A 21,543-nucleotide genomic window follows, 5' to 3' on the forward strand; every position below is an offset into this window, starting at 1 on the left:
GCGTGGGGAGTTGACAGAGGACAAAACAGCACCATTGCCCATCGCCCGTCAGTGCGAGAAGGGGAGGCGAGTAGCGGGAGGCGGAGCGTCGACGATGCGGCGGTGAAACACGAGCTACGCATTCGTTCGGAGAGGCGGTGTAAGCAGAGAGAGGGGGAGAAGGGGGGGGGCGCGAGGAGGGAGACGACATTGTATTCGCGGTGCTGTGACACCGCCCCTACTCTCCACCCGCCTCTGCCGCGCCGCGCCTCTCACCGCCTCGACGCACCATCTCTTGGTCTTGCGCTTCCTTTCGCTGGGGTGGCTTGCCAATAATGATCGGTTGCAGTGGCCTGCTCGCAGCAGGGTGTGCAGATGCTGATGAGGGGCTTTCACGTGAGCTGTCCACCGCTGGCGCCCCTCCTTTCACTGGTTTCGCATGCGCCGATGATGCCTCGTGCTTCCCAAACGCCTTCAGCGTTGGTAGCTTCTTCTTCAGTAGGCCCGCCTGCACCATTGCATCCAGCGCGCTTGGTTGGGTGGAATACAGGTCGCGCAGGTCGCGGGCCATGGGGCGGTACGAGTACTGCACCGGCTGCGGCACCACGTCGCCGGCATTCGCGATCGCGCTCTGCTTGAGCTTCCGCCGCTCGAGGCCGAAGGAAACCCAGACAGGCTCGGCGCGTACCATGTACTCGCAGAGGCGCGCCTCAATAATGGCGACCACCAGCCCCTTCAGGCACAGCTCGCCCAGGGTGATGATGTGCGGCGGGAACGTGAAACCGGCCGGGTGCTCCTGCTCTGGCATCAGCAGCCACCGCAGCTGCCCGAGGAGCTGACGCACGAATGCCGTCTTGCGCGAGAAGGCTTCCTCCTCTGACTTCTCCTGCAACTTCGCGGCTCGTGCGGCTTGCAGCTGCGCGAGCCGGGTCTTGGCACCGCTGCCGCCACCTGGGGCGCTCGCAGCGTCGGCCGCGCTGTCGGAGGCGGCGGACGACGACGATGAGGTCGTCGACAAGGACGCAAGCAGGTCGTTTTCGTAGCCGCGCGACGCGGAGGAGCATGTCGCGACGCCGCCCAGCCCCATCGCGGCGGGCGAGCTCGGTCCGTAACGCTCCCGCAGTGCCACCTTGTCCAGCGTGTACATACCGCACATGTCGTACACCGTCTCCATATTGTAGCCGCAGGAAATAAAGTCGAGGAGGTTCGAGTAATCTTGTATGAGGCCGTTTGGAAAGAGTCGCAGAAAGGGGCCCATCAGGCACTCGTGCAGCACCAGCGCGCCTTGATGGTCGAACCCGCGCATCCCACCGACCATGCGGCTGAGGTAGGTGTCGCGGCTGCTGCCGAAGTGCACCATACCAGCCTCTTCCAGTTTGACGAGCATCGCATACAGCTCTGTGCGGCCCTCGCTGTCCAGCTTGGAGAAGAGAGCGTGGTACGGCTCCACGCTGTCGATTCCGAGGTGCTCCATGAACGTCGACAGCACCGCCTCGGGGTTCCATCGACGCGGCCACTCGGCCAGCTGCGAGTAGTGCAGATCCAACAATGCGTGGTCCTTGCGACCCTGATGATCTAACCAACGGGAAACCGGCTCGTTGCACAGCTCGCACCACTGCGGGTTGCGAAACACCCAGTTGCGCTTGTCGATCTGCCCGTGCATCATCGAGTATACGGGAACACTGCCGCCCTCAGTCGGGTATGGAGGCCGCAGGACGTTCGTGCCGTTGTCACCCGCGGCGCTGGCCATCGTGACGCGTGTCCTGGAGGACATGCTGGTGGAGGTGGCCCGCAACGCCCGCGTCATCACGGCGACGGCGGCGCGGCGAATGGGCGACAATCTCAGCAGTGACGACGGCAAGGGCATCTGCACACTGCAGGACGGGAGGAAAACCAAGCAAATAGCGAGAGAGAGATCGAGTCCGCCCTGCCAGCAGGGTGGGGGTGCAGGGGGCGGGGGCCTGATGGGGTCCTTTGCCTTGTAGGGAGGGCGTATGCGTGCGCCTCCTCCCTCCTTCCGAGGTGATATGTTGGTTACTGAGGGATGGCACAGCAGGGCAGTGGACACAGAGGGAGGGCAAGCAAGCAAGCAACCGGTAACGTGCATCGGCACGGACAAACAGACAGACCATGCACATATGCACACCGGCGGCAGTGGGTGGGGGTTAGAGAGGGAGGAAGGTTGGTGACCGCGATGCAAGGTAGCGGAGGTGTTGGCGGCGGCGGAGCTTACGGGCGCCAACCACCAGGCACGACAAGATGTCGCCCCACGCTAGGAGGAAGGATGGGAAGGGGAGGCCAGCAAGGAACGACGCTCTGCCCTTCCCATCGCTCCCTCTCGTCGAGAACACGTTTCCACAGCGCTTGCACTGTGTAGGGTGGACGGCTGTAACGCCGTATCTCGTCTGCGCACTGTGTGTGCGTGTGTGTCTGTGGGTGGGTGTGCGTAGTGATGGTGGTGGTGGGAAGACAGAAGCGGGAGGCCGTGTTTCCGTGCCCACAGGTACGTATGCGTCCATTGGGTGTACGTCGGGCTGGCGCACAACCACCTACATGAAGAGGATGAGGCCTAGAGCGCATTTGAAGGCAGACGGAAGTGTGGGGTGGGTGGATAAGAGTGCGCAGACCTCGGCGGCAGCGGCGCACCTACCAAGTGCAGAACGACGGTGAGACCGTCAGCGCACCAGTCACAGCTCCATCCTGCTCGAATCGGTACTGTACATCAGACAGAAGGAAGGTACACGCGAAACAGAAATGACAGGAAACCGCACGAATGACGCCGATAAGGAGGACAAGACAGGGCAGGGCAGGACGGGGTTTGGGTTGGGCAATGAGACAGCGGCCACCACTGCTACGAGCACCGTCGCCCCCCGCCTCCCTCCCCTCCCCCTTTTGCTGCACCACAGACACGCGCCTGAATACATCTTGGAGAGCCGGCCGGTTATGATTCGCTTGCGGAAACCATGCGGCGGCCGTGCAGCTTTTCCCGGTGCAGCCGCCACGCCAGCTGAAGACTCTTGGCGCAGGTGTGACGGTACCGGTTGTAGACCTCGGCGCGGCTGGCGAAGGCCGCCACAAAGGCTTCTATTGTGGGGACCGTGGCCAGCTGAGCGGGAGTGCAGTGCGACACGATGTACTGCGCACTCGTGGGGTCCGTGGCGATCCCGAACCACTGCGGGTGCGTTGCCCGCAGGCGCAATATCATGCGCGACGCCACCGCCTCCCCACCGGCCAACTGGAGATACCGCTCATCCTCCGACGACATCACCGGCTGCGTGCCTTGGCCGTCGGAGCTGAGGAGCTGCACACTGTGGATCCCCTTCACGGAGGAGCACGACAGCAACGCTACCTGGTGATGGTCGGCGCGCTGCCTCACCTTCAGCTCCCGCTCACGCAGCCAGCGCCGCCACCGACAGCCGCGACCAACTCGCTGGATCGTCTTGGATGCCTCCAGCACCTGCCGCTCCCGCCGCTTCCGCTGCTCGAGCTTTCGCCGCTGCTCGAGCTCGTGTAGCTGGCGCTGCTGGGCAGCCTCGTCCTCACGCTCCTGGCGGATGCGTTGCAGTTCGCGAAGACTCACGCGCTCAAGCGGGGCTTTGTAATCGCCGTGGCGCCGCGCTGCCAGCCCGCGCTGCAAGTGCGCCTCGCACACATCCCCAGTGCAGCGGTCGAGGAGGCTGCGCATGACTGTCGTGTCCGAGCCCTGGTCCAGCTCTCGCGCCGAGGCAGCAGTCAAGATATCTGAGAGCGGCGCAGCAGTCAGGGTGACGCGTATCGCGGCGAGTGGTGCCCGCCGCGTGACGACGGCGCTGAGCACCTCCACCTCTCGGCGGAGCCGCGCCGTGTGAAGTCGTGCGAGATGATGTCGGTAACACCTCTGAATGCGCTGCGCGGCGGCGATGACAAGCTCCGGCTGCATTTGCGGCACTGCGGCTGGACGCGTTGTTGAACGCCGCTGCTCACTGGTTGTGTCACTGTGCACCGAGAGCGGCGCAGCCGTTGTCTGCACCATCGTTGCGTCCGTCTCCACTGCCGTGGCCTTAGACGGCGACCGCGGCCGGTGTGAGCGGACGCGTCTGTCGACGTCGTCGGGGGCTACGGCGGCTCGGGCGGAGCGGAAGAAGATGGAGGCGTCCTTGTCCACCCCACCAGAGGTGGCGGCAGGAAGGGCGGCCAGTTTGAACGTGCGGAGTGTGGCGAGAAAGCAATCCGTCCCAGCCTGCGACGTAGTGCGAACGGAGCGCGCAGAGCGCACCTGCAGCGATGACGATGAGCCCCTGCTGCACCCGCGGCCATGAGGTGTGACGAGACGGCGGAGATGGCGGTTCGAGGACGGCGTCGTGGTGAGCGAGCTCGAGGCGCCGAAGGCAACGCTGCCGTCTATGAGGCCGTCGACAGAGCCACTGTGCTTCGCGGTGGTCTGCTCGGCAGCCACGCGGTGCTCTATCCGGGCGGCAACCGCCGCAGCCCGACGCGCGACAGTCTTTTGGGCCCAGTGCACACGTATTTGCCGCTGCAGACGCAGTGCGGCGGCATCGCGGCGCTCCTCCTCGACGAGATACGCCTCCTGCGCTGCGCGACGTTGTCGGCACAGGCGAACGGCGAGCCGCTGACGCCACCACTTCTGGATGCGCAGCGCACGCACGCTCAGCGGCAGCGAGCGGGCCAGCAGGTCCGGCGCCACGGTTGTCCAATCCTCGATGGAAAGTAGCATGGCGTTCGCGCGGTACGCCGCGTTCACATGTCGGATCACGCTTGTCACCGCTTCCTTCGACGGTCCCGCGCACGTGAAGCCGGATGGCGGCAGCCACGGCGACGGTGCGGCGGCGTTGAGGGCGCGCGCTGAGCCTGTGGAAGCCGGTGGGTCTATGCTTGAGCCTGACATCAGGTTCATCACCCGCGTCATCGATCCGACAGTGCGACGCGCCGCGCACCCCGACGCCTTCGCGCTTGCCTCCGCTCCGTTCATGCCGATCAGGGACACACTCGGGAGGCCCACGAACGGCGGCTGCGGGCGAGCAGCGGCGCCCGTCTTCCACGCAGGGCGGACGAGGTCGCCGGGGAGCACGCGCTGAACGACTTGGCGGAGCGTCTCGCACACGAAGCGCTGCGTACGGCGGCAGCGGACCACAGCAGCTGCGCACCGAATGCTGGGCCACATGCGGGGCACGCCCTCGGTTGCTCTGCTGGGCGGCGGCGCTACGGCAGTGGCCGCCAGGCAGCAGCTGGTGTGAGAGGGAAAGGAGCACGCTGAAGCCGCGTTCAGCTCGCCTGCTTCCGCGCCTGAGCCATGCACCACCTCCGTCGCCGTCGACGGGCTGTCCATCGCCCGCAGCGTGCGTCGCCATGCCACGAGCGTCTCCTCCACGGTATCGGACCCGCTCGCCTCGACAGCTGCGCTGTACGTGTAGAGCCCCGCTGCGTCACCTGCGCCGCTGTGCCTTGCCTGCTGAGGCGACTGAGCACTGAAGGCGGCAGGGGCGACGCTAATCTCTGCCCTCGCTGCGTCGCCACCTTCCTGTGTCGCCTGCGCCGCGCGCGTGGCGACAGACCGCATCGTCTTCGCAGCACCAAGCAACACGGCGTTATCCTCGGAGGCGTCTTTGCTAACTCCCGTCTCTTCACTGGAGACGGCGCCGACGGTATGGAAGGGGCAGGCCGCGATGGTGCCGCGGGTGGCAGACGGGAGGGTGCAAGCGGGGCTTCTGCTGCCACGGCGGCGCTGCGGCGGCGCTGCGGAGGCGCAAGTTGGCAAGCCGGAGGGCGGCCTCGTGCCCGCCCCCGTTGCCCCCGTCGCCGCCAGGGCACTGACGGTGGAGGCCACCGGCGAATCGCTCTTCAGCGACGCTGGCAGTGTTGGCGAGGGCGGGACGGTGGTCGTGTGCGCGGGCGCTGCTCCCCGCGCGTGTCCTCCGCAGGGGGGGTCCACGCAACTGCACTGCTCGGCGGAGCGTCGGCTGGTGCTCCCGCGGTGCTGCGGGCCGTTCGAGCTGCGGTGCATGAGATCGCGGCCGGGGCTCCGGCTCCACTCTGCGAAGTCCTCTAGACAAGTCAACGCGACGCGCGACTTCAGCTGTCGGTGCTGTGCCAGCCACAGCGCCTCCATCTCTCGCACATTGGATTCCGAAGCCGCCAGATGCTGCTCGCACGCCGCACGGAGCTCGCGAAGCTGCCCCTCCGCATCTGGGCTGAGCTGCTGCGACGGTGACAGAGACAGCAGTAGAGATGGCGGTGGCGGTGGCGGCAATCTCCGATACTTCAGCTGGTGTTGCTCCGCAGTGGCGACCGCTGCTGCATCCACAGACGGCAAGGCTGGTGGCAACACCTGCTCTTCCGTGAGCTGCGCCGCGGTGAGAGGGCAGTTTGGGGTAGTAGCCGTGCCCACCGAAATAGGCGAAACGCTCCGCACGGAATTCACGCCTCCACCACCGCCGGGGCTGCTGCTGCCGCTCACGTACGCATGTGTTGCTTGTCGCGCACGGCTCGCCATCAGGGCTTCGCGTGCGCTGTAGGGTAGTCGGGAGAGAGCCAGCTCGTCGCACTGCTCCAGCGCCTGGGCACTACGCTGATGCTGCGCCTTCAGACTCGTCATCGCGAACTGCATCGTGTGCCGAACGTCTTGCACCGCGCGGGCCGCGGCTGCAGCGGCCGCGGACGTCGTCGCCGGCAGCCCTGTCAGAGATGGGAGGGAAGCAACGGCGGTTGCACTCGATGGAAGATGCAGCTGCTCCAGAGTCCTGCTGGGCGCTGCCGTGGACGCCGAGCGCGGCGTCGGCATCGAGGTGAAGGTGGCGCTGGCCGCTACGTGCGCGTCGTCGCTCGGCGCACCTCGACCAACGTGCGACTGAAGCAGTGATGAGGAGGCTATCACGTTGGTCGCCGAGGATGCCGTGGCAAGCGCGCTGGTGGACACCGGCAGCAAGCGGCGCCGCGGAGTAAAAGCCTCCGCCACGTCTGACGGCGACTGTGCTGGATGCGACGTGTGGCTGCCGCTGGTGAAGGCATTGACGGCAGGATGGCGTGCGTCATCATCGGCACACCAACAGGAACAGGAGGACAAGGCGGGGACGGGGCTGTTCGCGGCCGACTCTAACAGCGGCGATGCCGTCTGCAGCAGGAACCTCGCCTGCGTGCTTTGGACGGGAGCGAAACCGGCTTGGCCGCCAGCGTCACCACCGACGTCGCCGCCGCCGCACGCAAGCGATCCGCCCTCCTCCTCGTGTTCGTCTGCGCCGTCGACGCACTTGACACGCGACACCAGCTGGGCCGAGTAACACGACGCGGTGGGATTTGGGCGGGTCACCGCCGCCGACGAGGGTGGCGACACCCAGTTCGAAGAGGCGCTTGAGAGCGACCCGGACAAGCTCCAAAGATGCGGCTCCTTCAGCACCTCGCGTGAGTAGAGGGGCATACTGTCCTGGCTCAGAGTGCCGTACAGCTGCTGGACCGCACGAATGCCACCGTCGTCCTCCACGTCTCCGTCCTTGTCTGCGAGCGTCCCGACGTGATTGTTCGACTGCAGTCGGTTATGCAGAGCATCGGCAGCCACGTCGTAGGCTTGATAGCGATCCATGCAGAATGTGCGACCCTCAGTGACGAGGGGCGGCAGGTACTTGGGTGCCTTCCACCGGTTAACGTACGACTTTCTGCCAATGGCGATGCCGCGCTCCGGTGGTGACGGGGGCGGAGGCGCATCACCGAGAAGCGCCACCGACGCGCTGGATGTAGCGTGTTGGCGAGTGCTGCCACACGGCGCCGGGATGTTGAGCGAAGCAAGGCAGAGCGACGCCGACCTGTTGCGTTCGCCCTGCACAGGCGCCGAGAGACGTGCCGGCGGGGGCGGGGGACGAGCGGCGGACGTCTGCGTGCTTCTACCCCATGCGTCCTGATTGGGAGCTGGCGGTAACAGCGACGCCATCGGCGCGGCGCGGGGCAGCTGTTGCAGCTGCCACTGAAAGAAGCGGATGCTCGTTGCCGCCTCGCGCTTGTCCAGCGTCTCGTCCGCGTCGTTGTGCTTGACTCCCAGGCCAAGCTTATGGAGGTAGTAGTTGGCGTCGCGGCCCCGCCGGACCTGCATAGCAGCCTCCAGCTGCGTTTGCAGCTGCGCTGTGCGGCTTGCCAACGCCGAAAAGACGCGATGGTCCTCGGCGCTGCGCAGCACCACCGAGGTGCGTCGCCGCTCCGACGCTGCATCCACGGATGAGGGGGACAAGGAAGGCCTCAGCTCCGATCCCACCGCCTTCACGCGCTCACTGAGAGGACCTGAGGTATCCTGAGTCGTGGATGGAGCAGCAGCAGCAGTGGTAGCGGCGGCCTCTTCTGAGGACGCTGCCGCGGGGTCCGTGGCGATCTCTCCAAAGGCTGCTTGGCAGAGATTCAGGCACCGCTGCAGCTCAGGGAACCTCCCCTCTAGCAACAACATTTGAGCTACCGTGTGGGCGCCGCGGATGTAGTCGAGGGTGGCGAAGACGATATCATCCTCGTTGGCATCATCGTCGTGGTGCAGGGCGAGCAGGCTCGTGAGTTGAATCTTCAGAGAATCGATCTCCATCGTGATGGCCTCCCGCCCAAATACACGCGCTCACGTGTGCCGCTGGAGGATGGGGTGGTGAGGGGAGGCAACGCTGCTCTTGCCCGTGATTGGCTCCGAAAAGGAAAACAAAGAGATGATGACGGTGTGGCAGCTCAGCTGTGTCCACAGCGTGTATCCGCATGTCCGATAGGCGCGGGGGAGGGAGGGTGTCATGTGGAGACACCCCCCCAAAAGGAGCAAAAAGACGGTGGCACACACGTGTCGTTCCGGCAACTCTCCCCGAAAAAAAAAAAACACATCAACGTGTCAAGCCGTGTGCGCGGGTGGGGTGCCAATCGGAGGAAGAAGCGGGTGAGCAATGCTGTGGTGATGCGCGTTCACGGCGGCGCCTGTGCCAAGGAGCAACGAGAGAGGGAGAGAGGAACTTCGGGAGGTAGGCGCGCGCACGTGAGGACGGTCCTACACTGCAGGCAAGAGAGACGCACACGCACAAGTGACACAACGAACATGCAGAACCCTCGAGTCACGAGCGTAAAGAAGAGGAGAGAGACGTTAGTGGCGAGGGAGAGAGTGGCAGTGAGAAGCACGGACGCGCTGCATACCATAGGCGCCCACGAAGCGCACCAGCGCGCAACTGCCAGGTGCGCACGCACCAAGCGCCGGAGGAGCCACATGCGAGCACAAGCACGCGCGTGCACGCAAGTCACGTCAGGCCCGACGCGAAGTGCATACTCCTAACAGCGGTCATCAAGGCTCGTTATGCGGTTCTGTGCGAGTCCGATCACATCAATGTGGCCGTGTGAGGCGGCACGGAAACGCACGCACACGCTTCCCCAATTAACGCATCGAGCAGCGCGACTACACCGCAAGTAAGACGGAGGCGCACGAGAAAGAGCGAGGGGGGGTGCGCGATACGGCGCGACTGTCAACCATCACGCCGACAGTGTAGCCGCTTTACCTTTTTGCTTGGCGAATCTCTTCCTTGCTGCCGTTGCTGCTTTATATGCCATATGGGAAGAGGACACGAGGGAGAGAGAGGTGGGGGGGGGGCAGCAGGGCGACGTGCCACGCAACGCCACATCCCTTACCTTGCCCATCCCCCCTCCACCCGCTACAAAGAATTACCCGAAAGGAGGGAGATGCTGAGCAGCGAATGCGCTCACGCACACAACGCCGCGCAACCTCGCAAGCACGCAGGCAAACAGCAGCAGCAGCGCTCTCAGGGAGAGCGCCAACGAAAAGGCTGACGAAGAAGGGGTGTGTGGGTGCGGACGGAGGCTCGCGCTCAGTTTTCCAGTCGTACAGCAGCGCGTGCGCTGCCGTTCAGGCGGTGGGATTCGTTTTCGCTTGCTTGCCGACGTTGCGATGTCGACAAAAGCCCCCCTCCACTTCCCACCTCTGTCACTTCGGTTTCTTCTAGAGCTTCGAACAAACACACACACACACACAAGCACATATGCAGAGGCTAGAGGAAGACGAGGGGGCAAGCAAGCGGCGGCCTCCACAGCTGCTCGACGTCTCCCTCTCCCTCCCGTCCGCTTTTCAGAGAGAGACGCACAAAACCGGACGCACACCGGCCAGCCGCATGCACCCGCTTCACATGCTCCCCTTACATCAAAACATGTGGCAGCAGACGACCGAGTTGCGCGCCGGCAAACTGCGCCACCCGCGTCGATAGGCTCACCTTGACGTTGCTCTTTCTGCTCATCGGCTTCTTATTTTTGAATACTGAGCGTGAACCGACCAGCCGCTTCCCCACAGTGCGCGCGGCGCTATCCGACGGCCTAGCGCCACCGACGGACTCCCCAGGGCGGCGCTTGCTCGGCGGCGGCTTCTCGTACTGGCAGGCGTGCACGCGATACGCCGTCGCGCCCTTCGCAGATGCCTCCAGCATCAGCAGCGGCTGCCGAAGCGCCGGCAGCTCTACCCCGCCCGTGATGCTAGACGAGCGCTGCTCCTTCTGAATCGAGTTGATGAGCACGCGCTCGTACTCCTGAAAGGTCTTGTCGAACTTGTCAAGCTCCGTCAACCACATCTTCACCGGCGTCGTCCTCTTCAGTTCCTCAATCTGCGCCTGCGTCTTGGCTATGTCTGCCTGGAGTTTCTCGGTGCTCGTGCGGGTGAAGAAGGTGATAGGCTTCTTCAAGATGTAGTCGAAGCTCTCGTCCACGCGCACGAGGCCGAGCTTCACGCATGTCTTGTGGAGCGTGTCGTCTGTCGCATTCAGGAAGTCAATCTGACCCTGCCGGAAGTGCTCGACGAACTTGCGCGTCGACTGCAGCCGGGCGAGATCCATCTCCATGAGCCCAATCTTGCGGGTGCGGCGGCGCTTGTACAAGTCAAGGCGACGGTCGTAGTGCCACTGCAGCACCGGCGAGAGGTCTGAGTCGATCGGGCTAAGCGTGCCGGTTGGCGAAAAGACGGTGCCGTTGATGTAGATACGCTGCGCCAGTGCTAGGTCTGTCTCGCACTCCGCCCATGTCGTCAGCGAGCCGTCGCGCACGATGAGGTCGATGTCGATGTGGTTGGCGCCAGAGTAGTCGGCGATGCGTTGCACAACATCCGCGCTGGCGAGGGACGAGATGTGCAGGCGGAACGCTTCGATGCTCGTCATCCACGGAATTTCCGAAATGTGGAAGCGACCGTTTGGGTGCGCTGTGTACTTGCCCACCGCGATGAACTCGTTGTCGGGGCCGCGCCGCACTGTGCCCTGGAAGCCCACCGCCCACGGCACAAGGTTGCGCACCACCTGCTTGGCCGACTCGCCGTTGATCATGGCCCGCACCGCTGCCGAGACGTCGAGCGGATGGAATGACGGGATCGTCGTGGCGAAGCCGAAGCCGATGCCGACGGCACCGTTGCACAGCAGCATCGGCAGGATGGGAACGTAGTGGTGCGGCTCCACGAAAGTGCCCTCCTCGTCCATGTAGTCCAGTAATGGGTCATCCTCCTCGGGGAACAGCAGGCGGGCAAAACGGCTGAGCTTCGTGAAAATGTAGCGCGGGGCGGCGTGGTCGTTACCGAGCTGCTGTCGAGAGCCGAACTGACCCTCTGGCACGAGCAGGTTGATGTTGTTGCCGCCGGTGAAGTTCTGCGCCATCTTCACGATGGTCTCCTGCAGCGAGGCCTCGCCGTGGTGAAACGCCGACGCCTCTGAGATGTAGCCCGACAGCTGCGCCACCTTCGACGCCTCGGAGTTGTGGCGCCGCAGCATTGCCCACAAAATCTTGCGCTGCGACGGCTTCAGCCCGTCGACGCAATGCGGGATGGCGCGGGCGTTGCCGACGAGCGCGAAGTGCACCATCTCCTTGTGCACAAACTCCGGAATGGTCAGTGTCTTCTTGCTGCGATCGATATCGATCTCGCCCTGGAAAGCATTAGCCTTCGTCATCCACTCCTTGCGCCACTCCACCTCGGCCGCGTCGAAGACGCTATCGAGCAGCTGGTGGTCCCTCGCGTCGACGGTGAGCTGCATGATGTTCTTCTCCATGTCAGCAAAGTACTCTTTTCCCTCCGCCGTGGTGGACGTGCCGAGACCTTTGTAGTACTTGGCCGTGTAGCGCGCACTCGGGTGGGCCCGCTGCCAGCGGTGGAAGTCGCGGAAGCTGTGGAAGGCGATCACCTCCTTGGACTTGCCGCTCACCTTGATCTTCACAATGGGTGTCGAGAAGAGGGAGATGTAGCCCGGGTTGTTCTGCAGGAGCTTCGGCCACAGCGACTCGAAGGCGTTGATGACGAGGCCTTTAATGTGCGAACCATCCGCGTCTTGATCCGTCATGACGAGAAGCCGCTGATAGCGCAGCTCAGCCGGCGATCGGTACTCCTTACCCAGCTCCAGTCCGAGCGAGAGGAAGAGGTCTTGCAGTTCCTTGCACGTCTTGAGCCGCTTCAGGTTCTTGTTGCGCACGTTCAGCAGCTTGCCGCGCAGTGGGAAGACACCGCAGTACTTCTTCTGCTCGCTGGAGAGCGAGTTGAGGGCGAGCGCCTTCGCCGAGTCACCCTCTGTAATGATGAGCGTGCGGATGTTCCTGCCGTCGGGCCGCGACGAGGTGGCGTCGACGAGCTTTGTGATGGCGGATATGAGGGTCTTGCTGCTCAGCCGCCGGCCCGCGCCGATCTCCTTGTTCAGCTCATTCGCGAGCTGGTCGTCCATGCTGTTCACGTGCGCCTCCAGAAACGGCATCCGCTCAAGGTATTTCTCCAACGTGTTCTTTGGCACGCGCGGCATCGTCACTGTCGACACGAGCCGCGCCTTACTCTGCGAGTCGAACTTCGGTTGCGTCTGAATGAGGAAGACGAGCACGGTGAAGTGACGCTGCACCCGGTTCGTGTCCACCACCTTGCCGTTCTTCTTGAAATTCTTGCTCAGCGAGTCGAGGCAGGAGTCTAGGATGTCCATGGCGGCGTTGCAGTGCGTGCCGCCATTGTACGTGACGACGCCATTCACGACGCCGACGATGCGCTTCGGGCTCTGCGTCAGCTGCGGCACATACGCGACGCTGCCGTTAGGGCTGGTGTACACAAACGGCTCGGGCGGCATCGACCCGTCCAGGCCGGGTAGCGAGTAGAGCCGCGCGTAGTCGGTAAATGTACGGAAGCCGAAGGGCACGTTGTTCAGCCGCACCTCGATCTTGGAGAACATCGCGGCCAGGTCCATGATGCGCTTGTGCAGCACCCGCTTCATGTCGAGCGAGATGGACGCGTTTGGGAAGCCGAAGTGCGCATAGTCTGGCATGAACTTCACACGCGTCACGTTCTTCTCCTTCGGATCGACCCGATTCACGCGCGGAGCCGTCGCCATCCGCATGTGGTCCGTCCAGCTCATGTGGAACTCTCGGCCGTCAGTGCGGCAGACGACGGAGAACTTTGTGGAAAGAATGTTCGTCAGCTTGGCGCCGTAGCCGTGCCGACCCGCTGTCGTCGACGTCGAGTCGTTGTTGTAGTTCGAGCTGGTCAGCAGGTGGCCAAAAACCATCTCCGGGATGTACATCTTGTGCTCCCTGCTACGCACAATGGGGAGGCCAGCCCCGTCGTTCTCGACCGTGATCTCGCCCGTGTCGGAGATGTGGATGCTGATGTACGTCTGCCGCACCGATCCTTTACTGTTGTTGATGTTGTCCGCCGCGTTGAGCAGTATTTCGTCCACGATCTTCAAGAGACCTTGGTTCACCCGCATCGTCTCCCACACCATCCTGCCCTTCTCCGGATCGAAAATGTACATGGGCGTGGGCTGGGTCTCGATGCTGCCCACGTACATCTCCGGTCGAAGGAGGACATGGTCGATCGGGGTGAGCTTCTTATACTTGGAAGCGTCTGTCATCCTCTACCGCTTATATATATATATATGTGTGGGGGGTGGGTGGGTGCTGGGGAGGAGGGAGGGAACGAGCCCGTGCACGATCTTGTCTGTCTCTGCCTTTCTGTGCTCCGGTGGGTGCGGGCGGCTCTGTCCAAGCCCGGTATCTGCTTCTGGGAACAGGAGACACAGACGCAGGCTCAACACACCCAACACATTTATATAGATAGAGACTTGCAAATAAAGAGTCGTGTCGTTAAAGCTTCTATGATGATGCAGATAGTCAACACACGCCTGCTCCCTTCTCTCTTTCTCTCTGAATTTGACGGTTTCGGCCAGCCTCCTCGGCGCTCTCTCTCTCTCGCTCTCTCTCTCGCCGTGTCTGTCTGCGAGTGCGTCACAGGCTGCTCGGCCAATGCGGTGGCGTGCACAACGCGCACACGAGCAGATCTGTTTCACAGACCCTCGAAACGCACGCGCCACGGGTGGGGCGCGAGGGAAGTGGCTGGAGGCTGCGCTGAGCAGCGTCTATGCAACGCCTGTATGCTTTCAATAACGTCTATGTGTGTATGGGTGGCAGCGAAAAGGGACTGGGGGAGGGCCGCCTTTACGCCAATGGTGCCTCGCTGCCGTGTAACGCTTTTGCGTTGTCCGCGTCGTCGTCTATGCGTGGCTGGCGAGTGCGCCACAACGCACGGGTGCGTGCGTAGAGGGGATAATGGCAGGGATTGGTGCAAGACGGAGAGAGAGGGAGTGCAAGGGGGAAGGCGTTTTTCATGCAAGGCGCATACGCACGGCTAGTGCGCGCGCAGGGGCGAGAGAGAGAGAGAGGAGGGAGGGGGGGGGGGGCGCGGCGGGGGCGGTGTCTTCATGAGAAGGCATCGTTGCATGTTTTCTTAGTCGTCCTGTCAGCGGGTGCGCCCATGGTGGGGGGACGGGAAGGGAGGCGAGCGTCGCGCACCACTATGCGCTCTCTCGCATCAAGGGGACGCCCTCCGCTCTGCTCTTCACATGTGCTACGCACTCGCTGTTTCCATGCTTGCGTTCTTTTTGTTTTCCTTCACGATCCTAACAGCGGCGCTGCGCATCTGCGGGGACGATGCTGGGCGTGTGCGAGGGGCAGCGGTGGTGGTGAAGGAGGGAAGGGCTACCGATGCAAGTCGCGTGGGCAGAGGGAGGCAGAAAGAGGAAAGGTGCATTCAAACACAGGAGCCGTGCGTGAAACGCACGAGAATGAGAGCATCAACGCGAACACGACGAGGGTTCAGGAGAGCTAGAGCGCCCGCTCATCATTGGCAGCCAGTCCAGAGAGGAGGAGAGGAGCAGCAACGTAAAGTCGATCGGTGCAACGGACATCAGCTTCGCCGCCTAACCATGCGCGTCTGCCTGTGTGCCTACCGGAGGAGTGGAGGAAACGCATACACCGACGGCAAGATCGACGACGACGACGACGACACACACACACACACACATACACACCCGAACAGAAATGAATAGCCCGTTGAGCGTCCCCTCGTCCTCACCCCTTTCCTCCACACGAGAAACAGGGTTGCTTTTTCACTGAAGCAGGCGACACTGCTGATGGCCAACGCGAACAACACCACATCTAAGGCAGGAGAAGAGGAGGAGGGGTAGCACAGAAGGGGGAGAGAGCGAACCCACACAGACACACAAACGCACACGTGTGTGTGGTGCGTGTGCGCCTTCTCGCAACGCAGCACAGCAGCAGCGATAACGACGTGGGAGAGTGGCAGTAAAAGGACAGCACAGGTGAAGCAAAGGTGAGGGATGCAAGAGGACGCATACGCACCCAAGACACGGCGGAGGGGAGCACAGGAACACACCACCCCTCGCCTACGCCGATGGACAGGGTGCGGTGGGGGGAGGTGGGAGTGGGAGGAGGGGTTGGGGCACTACTTATTAGAGATCTTCAGCTGCGGGCTGTGCTGGGCAACGTAGCGAGAACCTGGCTTCTCGCGCGGCTTGGCATGGTTCAGCATTAGGCTGGCGACGTACTGGGACGTGTTCTTGGTGTGCACCCAGAACAGGTGCACGTGCTCCTCCCAGTTCTCGAAGTGGTATACTTGCCCCGCCACCATCATCACCCCAAAGCCCTCGGCGTTGTTCAGCGCATCCTTGGGTAGATAGGTCGTCTGCAGCATTATGTCGAGTGCCTCGCGCACCGTCGTGGTGCGGTCGATTGTGATGAGGAACGGCTGCCCGAAAGCGCTGCGCTGCTGCTGCAGTCCCAGTAACGTGCTGCGGTCGTGCGTCGAGTAGTTCATGTGGCAGCACGCGATCCGCTGCTCCGTGCCCTGGAGCGGCGCCGCCGCTTGAATATCCACCTCGAACTTGCGCAGCGCCGACGCCTCCAGCGCGGACTCCTCGGCGCCGGTCTTGGACATGGCCACCTCGTGCATCGCCGCGATGACGTGCCTGGCTGAGTCCACGAAGCTCAGCGTGAAGTGCGGTGACTGAAGGGTGTCCTGCATGGTGCCCCACACGTCCGCCTCGCGCTGCCACGCCGGCACAGACTCGCAAATGCGCCGCACGAGGCCCTGACGGGTGATGCTGGCGAGGTCGACGCTGTAGGTTTCGCGGTGCAGTGCGTGGCCCGCGTGGTCCCGCAGCGTGGCGGTGACGACGCCAACGTTCTGGTGCTGCTCGCGGGCTTCAGCCAGTCGCTCGTAGTACAACACTGAGGTCTTATTGTACGAGTCCAGGTAGAGCAGGTCGGCCACGGTAAGTCGGCTGCTGTACGGCGTCGGCGACACCTCTGGCGCCGGCTCACCAGTGCTGCAGCACTGGTACAACTGCAGACGATTCGGGTCGAAGGCGATGGTGCGACCGATGGCGGCGCACACGGCCTCGTAATTCCAGCTAAAGAGCATGCGACACGAGTGCTCCGTAGGCAGCGTCGCCACGGAAATCTCGTGTAGCGTGGAGAGCTGCACCGCCTCGTACGGGTTCAGCGTGGCGGCGATGCGAATCGGGTCGGCCTCCACCGCTGCGTTCGCCACAGCGGTGGCACTGCTGCCAGTGGTATCCATGGCCAGCGTCGGCGTTGGACTCACACTGCTCGTGACGCCGCACGTCGTGGACGTGCTTGCTGTGACGATGCCGTCGCCAGTGCTGCCGGTGCTCGGTGTCTTCTTCTTCGCATCCGACGCCACGGACTCGGAGCTGTTGATCAGCGCTGTCGAGTCTCCCTGCTGCGGCACGCCAGTGGTGGAGGCGTCGGCGGCCCCCTCGGACTCCCCGCCAGGCACCGCCGAGTGCAGAGGCGAGGTTGTCGGCGCGACATCAGCGGCACCGCCTGTCGACGTTCGCGCCTTCTTCGCTGCAGAGGACGACGACGCCGCCGCCGCCGCCGCCACGGCGCAGCGCTGCCGCTCCAGTGTTGTCTGCCGGTACGCGTCGTCGTTTGCTCGGTGGCTACGCTCCACCTCGATGATGTGTACGTCGAGGCTGTTGCGCGTGTCGCGGTAGTAGTTGAGGATAGATAGGTAGCGATAAGAGGCGGGGATCGCTCGCAGCTGCGCCACCACTACGCAGCCGGACTTGAAGTCACCCAAGTCGAGGTGCTCGTTGAGCTCGACCGGCGTGTGATCGCCACGCTCGAGGAAGAAGCGGAACATCGACGGCGGTGGCGGCTGCGGCCTTGCTACTGGGGCGTCGGATGATGATGGCGCCGCGTCGTCCGATAGGCCGAGAAAGTCGCGGTACACGGCGCCGCAACAGTACGTCTTGGCTGCCTTGTCGATGAGCCGACTGCCAACGTACTGGATAGTGTTGGCGGAGTAGTCGTAGTACTTGAAGAAGATGAGGGCGCGGTCATAGCCAACGACGGGCAGCACCGGTAGCGCGACAGTCGATGCCGCAGGGGCCGGCTGCAGGAGGGGGTGCCCGAACGGGAGCTCGAGGTGCACGTTGCGCACGGCCACCGTCCGCTTGTTTGGCATGTAGCATGTCAGCATCACCGACATCGTCCGCCGCGACTCGCTCAGCAACAGGGCAACAGTGTTGCAGCCGTCAGTGACGGCAGCCATCGCAACAGGAAGCGTTTCCTTGTCGGTCGTGACGACGTACTCGACTGTGGCGGCGTAGTCGGAGTGGTCGAGGGTGATGTGCAGTGCCTTCGCCTCTGTCGGGCTCGACATCTCCACCGTGTAGCAGCGGCCGGTGTCGTCCTGCTGGATGCTGCGGATCAGGCCGCACTCCTTCGTCACGCCGTGCAGCCCTGGCAAGGGCACCTTCGCCTGGTCGACGTAGAGGCACATCGTCAGCGCGGTGGTGTTCTCCTCCGGGGTGAGGAAATCCTTCAGGCACTCCTGCGGCTGCTGAGGAGCGACGCCCTTGTGCTCCATGTTTTCTGCGTATGTCGGAAGAGCGATGGACGGCCGCAGCGCCGATCCATCGCTGCACCGCCACAGGCGACAGTTGAAAGCCGTCACGCCCTGCCGTGCCATCTCCGGCTGCGCGGCCAGCGCCTCGTACACCGCCGCCAGCGTATCTGACTTGCGAACTGTTATGACGCAGTCGGCGAACCGGCGCCACTGCTGAATATCGCGGGAGAAGAGTTCGGTGCTGCATACGGAGTCGCAGTACTTGCTGAGGGCGGCATCAGTGATGCAGTACATCGTGACGGACAACCGGGCCTCCTCGGCCTCGCGCAGCTGTCGCTCTTCTTCCTGGATGGCACGCCGCATCGCCTCCTTGACACGGTCGGATACGATGTCGGTCGGCGACGGCGCGAGAATCGCCGCCGCGTCGGCGCGGCGCACGTAGGAGAGGATGTACGCGTTCGCCCCTCCCATGAGCGACGCGTCGTGGCGGAAGCTGTCGACCGAGCCGGCGCCGCGGCCGTAGTTGGCGCGCACCGCCACGTCCTCCGGCACCTGACGCACGTTCTCGTCGTCGTACTCGAGCCAACGACAGAAGCGCTGCCCCACCGGGTCCCACTCCCGGATGTAGCAGTAGTAGTGGCCACTGCGGGCCGTGCCGCGGTGCACGATCACCCCTTGCAGGTCGTAGATGGCGGGCGAGTCGCTGCTGAAAGGAACAACCGCGGAGCCCAACTTGCTTCCAGCACCTACGCCACCGCTAGCTGCTGCGGCGTCCGGCTTCTCCAGGGAACGAAGGTCGAGGACGACAGGGAACTCCAGCGGCGTATTCACCTTCCGCATCTCCAATGTCGGAGAAGTCAAGTCCATGGCGAAGCGCTTCAGATGGAACCAGGTCACGGCAGGGAAGCGAGTGTAGCTGTAGCCCTTCTCGGCATCCATGTACACCACCGGCATCCCCTCCCGCTCCACACGGTACTTGTTCTCGCCGACGAGCTTATCGCGCGCGGTGAGTGAGGTCAGACTGCCTAGCAGTGTGCTGTGCTGGCCAAGAGGGATGTGCACGTCATAGTAGGTGTCGGCGCGGCGCGAGACGTACGACTTGTCTAGCGTCTCCACGAACTGCTCGCCACGCCCCTCGAACAGTTGGTTGATGGCGCCCTCCGTCACGGTGCCTTTCATCCGCTCCTCCAAGTTGTCGCGCAGCAGAGTCGCCATCTCCTGGATGTCGTGCTGCACGTACAGCTCCTTGCGGCCCCAGCCAAAGGCGTTGGTCAGCACAGTGGTGCGCGCCGGCGTGGTGCGCTCCTGCATCTGGAAGAAGGTCTCCTGCAGGGCCTTGTACACTGACGGCCCGTCGTCGCCTTCGACAGGGATGCGGTAGACGGCGGTGCGGAAGTAGCTGATGTGGAAGAGCAGCTGCAGCAGTGAGTTCAGGTAGCAGGTACAGCCCTCGTTGATGAGCCCCACTGCTGTTGGCACCGTTTCGGCCTCTTCGTCGTCGTCCGCGTCCACAGGGGATGGACCAGCGGCGTCATCGGCAGCGCTCCCAGCCTTGCCGACGCGGCTGCGGAGTGCACGACGACTCACATGAGCGTCGCCCTCGTCATCCGCAAAGGTGGTGCCGCTACTACTGCTGGAAGTAACAGCCAGGCGGTCGCTGCGCTGCGCGTGGACGTCCTCGCCGTGATCGTCGCTGCTGAGCTGCGAGCACAGCGACGACCCTCGGCAGGTGTCCATCGTCCTATTCCCCTCCGCGCCGTTCGAAGACCGGTCTTCCGCGTACGCATCACCCACATTGGTGGACTCCATCGCGGTGACTAATCAATGACGAAGGGAGGCAAGAGGGGTTTAACTCGGTATGGCGGAGAGGGAGGAAGTGTCGAGGCCAAATACACGAACACCCACGGACGGAGCCACGCCAGGCGGGCGTGGCGAGACAACAGGAATAAAAGCAGGAGAACGCGTACAATGAGCTCTCACAGGCAGGGCCGATCACACAGGCACGCACAGCAGCGAGGGAGCGAGGTGCGGAGAAGCGTCAGCTGTGTGCGTATGCGCGTGCGTTCGCCCAGAAATATATATATATATATAAACGAAGAGACAGAGGGCGAGAGGTAGACGAGTAAAATAAGCCGGCCGGTATAACATGTATCTCTCTCACTAGATATATGCACGTATGCGTGTGTGTGTCTGGTGTCTGGGGTATTAGAAAAGAGACGAAGGGGTGGGGGTCGGCGGACGTAGGCTGTGGGGGCGTAACGGTCCCTGTGTGTGTGTGTATGAGTTCGCCAACCTGTGTGGCCTCGTACGTGACTGGGCGAGGAGGAGAAAGGGGTAGGGAGGGGCGCGCGGCAGCGACAACGTCTGTGATTGAGCAGAGGTTGCAAGGGAGGCGAGAGGGAAAGGCTGGGGCGGTCTGGAGCGTGGTGGTGGTGGAGACTGCTGAGCGTTGCGTGTGAACTTTAGCGTGTGTGTGTGTGTCACTCGTGAGATGCGTAATCCTGCAACGTGCGCATGATTACCATGAGAGAGAGAGGGTGGAGAACGAAGAGACATCACCAAGTAGCTAGATGTGAATCAGCTGTGGACGTCAGAGGCTCGTGGCCCGCCTACAAGGGCCCACTGATCCTGTACGCGTGCATGCTTGTGCCTCTGCGCTTGGGGGTGGAGGTTGGGGCCTACTCGGGTGTGCTGAGGCTAGCGACGCAGGGTTACACAACGTACCTGAGCCTCCCCCCTCTCCCTCCCCAGCCCCATCAGCGGCAACCCCCTCAAACACCCTATCAACCGTCCACACACACCCTCTTTCTCCAGGTCTCTTGTCTCGCCTCCAGCCTTTACATCTTCACTCTAAGCCTGACGTGAAAGATGCGAGAGAGGAGGGCATGGGGACCCGCAGAGGCGAACGGCGCGTGCGTGACGGTTTGGGCGACTTTCATTGCCGACACTTTAAGCGATGCAGTCGGATGCGGTTGGCTGGATGCACACACACACAAACACACACACAAACTCAACAACGATGAGAGAGGAGGGGGGCCACCAGAGGTTAGCGGCCGAGACACGCTTGCGCTCTGCGCTGCAGCATGTCTATTTCTCTGCCATGCAACATGAGGTCGAACCCCACTCTTGCACCGGGCCCTGTCACAGGCCCCTATCGCCTGGTGCGAAGCAGCTGCAGAGACACACGTGACAGCAGTGCACCAACTCGGTCATCTGAGGGCTCGGCCTCCGCCTCAAACTCTAGCCGCCACCCACCCGCCCTCACAGGTCGCCCCGCAGCCGCTCACGTTGTGCCGGTCGCCACACGGTGCGATCCCATCGCGATGGCACAGGCTCCCCAACAGTAGCAGGACGGTGTGAGGGCCGGGGGTGGGATGCGTTCGAGTCAC

General features: G+C 63.2%; 4 protein-coding genes across 4 annotated transcripts, besides 1 other annotated feature; all 4 read right to left on the reverse strand.

Moving 5' to 3' along the window:
• Positions 1-217: 217 nt before the first annotated feature.
• Positions 218-1,846, reverse strand: LDBPK_151290 (hypothetical protein, conserved; the record flags this gene model as incomplete). The annotated part of the gene is made up of 1 exon (XM_003859603.1): positions 218-1,846. One exon carries the CDS (start codon positions 1,844-1,846, stop codon positions 218-220), a length of 1,629 nt encoding a protein of 542 aa, XP_003859651.1.
• Positions 1,847-2,528: 682 nt separating this feature from the next.
• Positions 2,529-2,534: a sequence feature (Short protein (LDBPK_151300, CBZ32944.1) was converted to a misc_feature.).
• Positions 2,535-2,920: 386 nt separating this feature from the next.
• LDBPK_151300b (hypothetical protein, conserved) lies at positions 2,921-8,530 on the reverse strand (the record flags this gene model as incomplete). Its single annotated transcript, XM_003859605.1, has 1 exon — positions 2,921-8,530. The coding sequence occupies one exon, from the start codon at positions 8,528-8,530 to the stop codon at positions 2,921-2,923; it is 5,610 nt and encodes a 1,869-aa protein (XP_003859653.1).
• A 1,591-nt stretch (positions 8,531-10,121) lies between these two features.
• Positions 10,122-13,832, reverse strand: LDBPK_151310 (mitochondrial DNA topoisomerase II; the record flags this gene model as incomplete). The annotated part of the gene is made up of 1 exon (XM_003859606.1): positions 10,122-13,832. One exon carries the CDS (start codon positions 13,830-13,832, stop codon positions 10,122-10,124), a length of 3,711 nt encoding a protein of 1,236 aa, XP_003859654.1.
• A 1,889-nt stretch (positions 13,833-15,721) lies between these two features.
• On the reverse strand, positions 15,722-19,963 carry LDBPK_151320 (ubiquitin hydrolase, putative; the record flags this gene model as incomplete). Its single annotated transcript, XM_003859607.1, has 1 exon — positions 15,722-19,963. One exon carries the CDS (start codon positions 19,961-19,963, stop codon positions 15,722-15,724), a length of 4,242 nt encoding a protein of 1,413 aa, XP_003859655.1.
• Between the last annotated feature and the right edge of the window lie 1,580 nt (positions 19,964-21,543).

Source organism: Leishmania donovani, chromosome 15 (genome assembly GCF_000227135.1).
Source record: "Leishmania donovani BPK282A1 complete genome, chromosome 15".
Classification (NCBI taxonomy): Eukaryota; Euglenozoa; class Kinetoplastea; order Trypanosomatida; family Trypanosomatidae; genus Leishmania; species Leishmania donovani.